The sequence below is a fragment of the Bos mutus genome, chromosome 23 (genome assembly GCF_027580195.1).
Source record: "Bos mutus isolate GX-2022 chromosome 23, NWIPB_WYAK_1.1, whole genome shotgun sequence".
NCBI lineage: Eukaryota > Metazoa > Chordata > Mammalia > Artiodactyla > Bovidae > Bos > Bos mutus.
Genome location: NC_091639.1, coordinates 24,373,688 through 24,381,786, shown reverse-complemented (window position 1 = coordinate 24,381,786; position 8,099 = coordinate 24,373,688). Strand labels below are relative to the sequence as shown.

Here is an 8,099-nt window from a genome sequence, read left to right as displayed (position 1 = left end):
TCTTTGCGACCCCATGGACTGCAGCACTCCAGGCTTCCCTGTCCATCACCAACTCCCAGATTTGCTCAAACTCATGTACATCGAGTTGGTGATGCCATCCAACCATCTCATCCTCTGTCATCCCCTTCTCCTCCTGCCTTCAATCTTCCCCAGCATCAGGGTCTTTTCAAATGAGTCAGTTATTCACACCAATTGGCCAAAGGATTGGAGTTTCATCTTCAGCATTAGTCCTTCCAATGAATATTCAGGACTGATTTCCTTTAGGATGGACTAGTTGGATCTCCTTGCAGTCCAAGTGACACTCAAGAGTCTTCTCCAAAACCACAGTTCAAAAGCATCAATTCTTTGGTGCTCAGCTTTCTTTATAGTCCAACTCTCACATCCATACATGACCACTGGAAAAACCATAGCTTTGACTAGACAAACCTTTGTTGGCAAAGTAATGTCTCTGCTTTTTAATATGCTGTCTAGGTTGGTCATAGCTTTTCTTCCAAGGAGCAAGCGTCATGTAATTTCATGGTTGCAATCACCATCTGCAGTGATTTTGGAGCCCCCTAAAATAAAGTTTCTCACTGTCTCCATTGTTTTCCCATTTATTTTTTATTGAATATAGATTTAGAGACAACTGGTTATCTTTAAAATACTCTTACTTTCTCCAAACTTTATATTCAAATCATTTATGTAGATCCATTAATTTCTCCTAATGATGATTTGTAGTTTTAACTATAGAAATCTTACTCATTTTTATCAGATTTATTCCTTGATAATTGTCATCTTTTGGATGCTATCATGAATAGTATCATTTTGATTCCAAGGTATGCTCCCCACCCTCAAAAAACCCTGCTACAAATATCAAGAAAATTCATCAAAGCTGAAGAATTCAAAACCAACCAAAAAATATACTTTGTGATGAAGGCATTAAACAAAAATTAAATATACAACATCATTTATAATCAGATAAGCTGAGGCCCATCAAAATGTTTTCAAGAGTTGGTTTGAGGGAACATGAACTCAAATCCAGCAGTGCCAAATTAAAAGTGGTTAGGAGCACGCCACGAACACAAGTTGGGGAAAAAACTTTTATAGAACCGAGGCAGAAGGAAAGAAAGAAAATTATTTGACTAGCTATAACTTAAGTGGCTGCCTGAGTTGAAAAAGCGTTAAGTGGGTGTTTGTGATTGGTTGTTCATAAATTCGTTTTCTGGGATATGAGTGCATTAACAGGTATTAGAACTGACTTGGGTTTAGGCTTGCTTATGTCGGTTACCAAGGCATTTGAGCCACCTCAGTCTAATGGCCTCCTTGTGTAATCACTTTAACAGTCTCCCCCCTTTTGGGAATCCTCTCACGTTTCGATATTTGTTACTAGCACACTCTCAGTCATCATTAGGGTAACTCATTTCACTGTGAAATTAAGAGGTTAAGAAATCACATTTGAAGAAGTTTTTTCTGCTGTTCATCCTATTGTTCATGTTCCTGTTTCTCAAAGCACAATGAGATCTCCGATGTATTACTGCATTAGAGTTCCCGTGAATACCTGTAAGACCCTTGAGAGAACACAGCTCATCAGGGGACAACTGATAACTATCAGAAGGAAAATATCCAGAGACTGAAATATGCATCTAATTAGGGCTGTGAAGAACCAAACCATTTGGTACCAAATAAAATACTTTATGGGAAGAGGGATTAATCTCTTTTAGCCAAGTGGCTTAATTTTTTGTATTTGAGTTTCTACTAAACCAGAAGTATTTACTATAGTAGACTCCTATAGGCAACAAATAATTTAAGTTCTATTATTTAAAATCACCTATTGGCTCAAAATAATCTTTATGCCAAAGAGGCATATTTTGTGATGGCATATTCTGCTATCCTTTTGAGGTCATGCTGCCTTGATTTGGCTTGCTTTTGTTTTGCTTCTCTTAAAATTTTGAAGAAAAATAGTGGAATTTATAATATATGGAATATTACTATCACTAAGCATGATATCTAAATTTGCTTGCATTTTTATTTATTTATTTATTTTCATAATAATTCAATGTGATACAAATTAGCTTCAGTCTATGTTAAGAAAAGATAAAGTTTATGTTAAAAAAAGGTAAAGAGTCTGCCTGCAATGCTGGAGATCTGGGTTTGATCCCTGATTTGGGAAGATCCCCTGGCGAAGGAAATGGCAACCCACTCCAGTAATCTTGACTGGAGAATCCCATGGACACAGGAGCCTGGCAGGCTACTGTCCATGGGGTTGCAAGAGTTGGACACAACTTAGCAACAAAACCACCACCACCACATGTTAAGAAAAGGGCTTCTCAGGTGGTGCTAGTGATAAAGAATCCACCTGCCAATGCAGGAGACATAAAAGACAAAAGACGTAGGTTTGATCCCTGGGTCAGGAAGATCTTCTGAAGGAGGGCATGGCAACCCACTTCAGTGTTCTTGCCTGGAGAATCCCCATGGACAGAAGAACCTGGGGGGCTACAGTCCACGGAGTTGCACAGAGTTGGACATGATTGAAGCAGACTTAGCACACACACATGCATGTTGAGAAAATAGTCAATGCCAATTCTCAGTGTCCAATCTCATCCTTCCTTAAGCCTAAAATGCACGGTGCTAATATGCCAACCCTCTTACGTATATGGATGAGCTTCTGTTGTGCTCACCACTCCACCACCATCTGTTCCCCACCATCTGTGTCCTCCATTATCAGAATCTGCCTTAAGGTTTGAGATTCACTCTATTCATGATCCAAATATCTCATTGATTCAGAGGCATAAGAATCCAAACCAGACTATGAACCTGTTGTTAAGTCATCTCTCAACAAATAAACCTTACTCTAGTGTTTTCCAGATGAGGACCAGACCATGAGAACTGGATTGCTGGCAGATCCTCCGAATGAGACTAGAGTTCTAATGAACTAGGATATTTCTGATTAACGAGAAAGCCTATAAGATACATTCACCATTTAGACTTTTGAAGATGAAAGGATCACCTATATTCCCCAGCCTCCATGAAGAACTGACTCAGACACCAAAAACTTCAACCTGAGACCCACTTGAAGTTTACTGTATTCAGAAAAATGACAATCACAGTTAGAAGAAACTCCAAGTAATAAGTGTACAAGAGATGCACCCATAGAACTTTCCAAAGGTTCTGTAGCAGGAAAAAAAAGGATCCTATGGGGTCCATTCCAAAGGCATTACATGGTGATAATAAGAAGACAGTGGAAAATGGAGGGAAAACCAATACAAGAAGGAGCAGTAGACAGGGAATAACTAGAGATTAGAATCTGGAGATTGTGGAAGGCATCTTACTCTTAGGGTAAGTAAAGGACTGGGAAGTGCTGAAGCATGGTGGTCTTCAGTGAGGTGAACAATTGGAGAATAGCCAGGTTTGTAAAGCTATTAAGGCAGAAATATCTTCATTGATCTTCTCTGTAACAAAGTCCATTACCTGTAGCAGAACACACATAGTTACTATAGAGTTTAAAATGAATATTTTGAGCTCTTATCTTCAGATTCCTTACTCTTACTCCTTAACCCCTGACTTTGGAAAAGTCTCTTAATATTTGTGTGACCTCTCATAAATGCAACCTTTTCAACATGAACTGCTATTTCCTACCTTCCGTGAAAGAATGAAGCAGCAGGCCATGTTTCATTTTCTCTTAGATCTTCTGACACCATTTTTTTTTTTTTCCAGAACGGAGGGGCAAAAGCAGGCATGGGTCTCCAAGACATTTCCACTTCATACAGTTACCCTAAACCCCCAAAAAGTGACACTCTGGAAATGCTTCAAAGCTGATGTCTTATCTCAGGAAATATAAAGCCAGGAAGTGTTGTAATCTTGAGGTTGGCTTTCCCAGATCATTGGACTCACTATTTTAATGTGAAACAACTATTTTGGGTACTGGAGATAGTTTCCAAGACTGAAGGCATGATCTTTGGTGACATGTATGGAATGGGGTGTAGGAATGCAGGGCTTTGGAATATCAGATGATGACAATGTCTGATTCTGTCCATTGTGATAAATCAGGAGCCATGACTTTTGGAATGGTTTTCCTTTAAAGGCATCGCATGTCCTTTTCCTCACTCTTTTCCTCCGCTTGAATCATTCCAGAGATGTCATCCTCTGACCACAGCAGACTCACCTGCAGGCGCCTCACAGAGGCCCTCGGCGTTCAACGGTGTTGGCTTTGCGCACGCCCTTGATGATGAAGATGGTCCCTGCAATGATGCCCACCAGAGCCACAATCAGGCCCAGGGCACACACTGCATTCTCTGTGGTCTCTGGGAGGGGGGCTGGAGCTTCATACTCTGGGGAAAAATAAGTCAGAGTACATAAGAAATGCATGTGGTAGGGAGCAGCACTTAGCACAAAATATATGATACTTAGTCAAAATTTTTTTTTTTCATCAATTAAATGAGAGGAAGACAGGACGATGTCAGGGAATTATAGACGAGAAGAGCGGAAAGCAGAGCAATGGGAGAAGACCAGAAACCAGAACTGGAGCAGTCGTGAAGCAGATCCTCGGGGTCCCTAAGGACCAGACACACGCATCACAGGAGGAACAATGAAGTAAAGGAGACTGAAGGACGGTACTCACCCCAGTGCTTGAGAAGAGGCTCATTCAAACCCAAGTGCTCCACCTTGCAGTCATAGACATCCTCTGTTGTGGGCAGGAAGGGGAGGTAGTGGAACTTGCGGAAAAGGTGGTCATTCCTGGGCAGGAAGACCGTCTGTGACACTCCATCAGTGACAGGTTTGCCATTTCGAAGCCATGTGACACTGATCACGGGTGGGGAGAACTTGTCAATGAAGCAGATGAGTGTGTTGGGCTCTCCCAGTTCCACAGGCTTGTTTGGGAGCAGAGTCACTTCTGGAGGAACTGGGAGACAAGCAACAGAAATTAGCCTTCCCTGCTTAGCCCTGCCCCTCTTCGTCCCATCGAGGCTGACATAGCAGCTAAAACTGTCTTGGGAATATATGCCATGGTCTCAGATACCCAGCTGTTATTCCCTCCCCCATGAAAAGGGAACCGGTACTGGGCATAACATATTCAAGGACCTCATTCCTGGCTCCCCCAGCATGGACTCAGGGCAAAGGCTTTATGACAGACTGTGGTTGCCAAAGACAAGATCTTAGCACATCAAGAAAGGAGAAAACTCCTGAAGTTCTTGGGCTGGTGGCATAAGAATGTGGGGTTTGCATACGACAATAATAGGCCCTGAGGGGAAAGTCTCAGTAACAAAACACAAAGAGCTCAAGCATCTGTTTAAAGCTACAATTCCCAAGTCTAGGAGGACTGGAGCAGAGGTACCATTGGTGTTTGGGGTGTTGTTGGAGCGCTTTATCATGATGTCCAGGTTGGCTTTCATCACAGCCATATTGGCCAGGGCACCCTGAGCCTCAAAGCTGGCAAAATGTCCAAATTCTGGAAGCCGCCACACCGTCTCCTTCTTCCCCATATCCACGTGGAAAATCTCATCACCATCAAAGTCAAACATAAACTCGGCTGATTCCTCAGGTTTCAGATAGAACTCAGCTTGGATGATCACATGATTCTCTGAAAAGACAAGAAAGGGGGTCAGGGTGGGAACCAGGAGAGGAAGATGGAGAAGAACCCAGGATGTGAGATGCACATATGTGGGCCGGGGTGGTAGAAAGAGAGGGCCATGTGGGAAGGAGTGATGGAGAGTAGGGATAAGTTGGAAGACAAGGCCTGCGTGGAGGACATTCGTGTTGAGCAGAGCTAGGGGTGGAGAAGCAAAGGGACAGTGTGAGGGCTGAAGGAAATGAGGGCTGAAAACCCGGAGTTTCATGAAGCTTTTTTTTGAATCCATGTTACTGACTGAGAAATGATTCCCTCTTTAGAAATCAGTAGCAGCGCTTATAAGAGAAATGTTCCCTCACACTCTTGACTTAGAAATTAAATCTCCTTAAGCCAGAATCCCAGGGCATGTCTCAGAGCACTGCAACTCTAAGAAGAAACACTGTTTAAAAAGTTGTATATGAACTTGGAATGAAATTAAATCGCAAATTCTCATTCAGCCACCTAGTGATCTTGAGTAGATCACTTTATCTACTTGTATGTAGGTTTTCTATTATATTGTACTGTGGTTTTGTTTCTTTGCTGGGTTTGTTTTTAAGATGAAATGAGACTAGTTTTAAGTAATTTCTTAGTATATCATCAGGACTACAGCAAGCACTTTAGCATCAGAAATAGCTTTGTGTTTAAGGACCAGAGCCATGAAATGTATGAATGGAGATGATGGTACCCAAATAATTAAGTGTGAGACCTTGTAGCATTGTAGAGCACTGACTTTTCTGTATCCATACCCACATCCTGCATCCCTCTGAGGGGATGATTATATTTGGATTGACCTCATCACCATTCCCTTATGTCTTAAAGATCTTTAAATTAGACTGTCATTAAGGGACACATTCTATTATGGTTGACAGGGAGAATAATCTGTACTAAAGGAATAGTTGATTTCAAATAAGAAAGCTACAATTGAATAGTATGTTGCCTTTGTGGTGTATGCAAATGAGAGGTGGGTTTTAAACTCCAACTGTACATTGATAAACGTAGGGATTTATTTCGCATTTGCAGCTATAAACACACACACACACACACACACACACATTCTAACTTCCTCTTTTCACTCCAGGGGAAGTTATCTTTTATGGTAGGCATCCTCATATATGGCTCTTTCTGGGCAATAGAAACCTACATCTGTCATCACGAGTCTTTACTTATTTCCAGCCTATCTGCCACCTTGCCACCCTCTTTGGGGGTCACTCCAGGTGAGGAATATTTTTCCATAATAAACCCACACAATATTTGCTCTGAAGATGGGAGAGAATAACATCAGATTCTTCACTTTTTACTCGTTTTTCCACTCTCTGGGAAATATTACTAAGCAATAGTGACCAAAGAGCCCTGTAAGTTCCATTCTAATTGGGGCTGTTACTGTCCCAAGAGGCTGTCCATTAAATGTGACTCATATCAGCATATCTGCCCTTCCTCCTCCCTTGGGTGGATGGTTGCTTTTTGATGGCTTTCCTTTATAATGGTCTTCAATATAATATTGTGCTCCAAATAGGCTGATGGGATTCATAGGCCAAAAAATAGCTACCAAGGTAAAAATAGCTTAGAACAGGTGCCAAGAAATTCTGATATTTTTTCTGATTTAATCCTCACAAAATTACAGGGATGTTTTAACTTTTACTAATTTTCCAGGAATGAAAAATGAAAGTACAGAAAGTTAACTTGTTAATGCCTGTCAGAAAATATCTCCCTGCAAGTTTGGTTTATATCAAAGTCAATAGCATGAATCAGTACACAGCTCAATTTTGCTCCTCTAATTTTAGTTGTACTTCTTGGTTTTACTTACTCCAATTCATGGTGAGGAGAGAACTCTTCCAATTACAATTTATTATAATTCTAGAGTTAGACCCACATAACACCTATCACACTTCTCTTTCATTCTAAAGACTGTCTTGCAAATGTCCACAGTTCATTTCTCCGAAGCTCTCAGAACTTATTTATTCCTAGTTTTGAACTCTCTCAGCACTTACCTTTAATAGCCCACGATTCCTGTAGGCCGATCAGGACAGTGATGAAAAGTCCTAATATTGGGACCCTGGTTATGGCCATTTTCTTCTTCGGTGTCTCGATGAGAGTCAGTGTCTTGATGAGAGCTCAAGGTGGATTAGAACAGACAGGAATATGAGAAAAGAGAATGTAGGGTGTCATAGAATCTGACTGATTAAAAATTTAAAATCAGTTGAGCTGCAGCCAATCAGAAAAATCTTTTGAGATGACACTGCTGCTGCTAAGGGAAACACTCTGGCAAAGGGTCCAGGAAAGGAGAAGCTGTGTGCTTTAAATGAAAAGGAACTTCTTAATTAACCAAACAAACTCACAACCAAACAAAAAGAATGAAAAACTGAGTTTTCAAGAATAGTGGGCAATCATCCACAGACTCTTCCAACTCAAGCCAAGTTCTAGAAAGGGATCTACCTGAAGCACATTAGTGAGAATAGAATCAATGGGAGTATCCTAAGGTGAGAGTTAATGGCAAATCATGGTTCTGTGCTGTGAC

At 41.1% G+C, this 8,099-nt stretch overlaps 1 protein-coding gene across 1 annotated transcript; it reads right to left on the bottom strand.

Moving 5' to 3' along the window:
• Window positions 1-3,032: 3,032 nt before the first annotated feature.
• Window positions 3,033-7,739, bottom strand: LOC102283463 (mamu class II histocompatibility antigen, DR alpha chain). Its single transcript, XM_005910872.3, has 5 exons — window positions 7,573-7,739; window positions 5,312-5,557; window positions 4,598-4,879; window positions 4,142-4,307; window positions 3,033-3,447 (listed from the first exon to the last, which is right to left on the bottom strand). The coding sequence occupies exons 1-4, from the start codon at window positions 7,649-7,651 to the stop codon at window positions 4,153-4,155; spliced, it is 762 nt and encodes a 253-aa protein (XP_005910934.1). The 5' UTR covers window positions 7,652-7,739; the 3' UTR covers window positions 3,033-3,447; window positions 4,142-4,152.
• Between the last annotated feature and the right edge of the window lie 360 nt (window positions 7,740-8,099).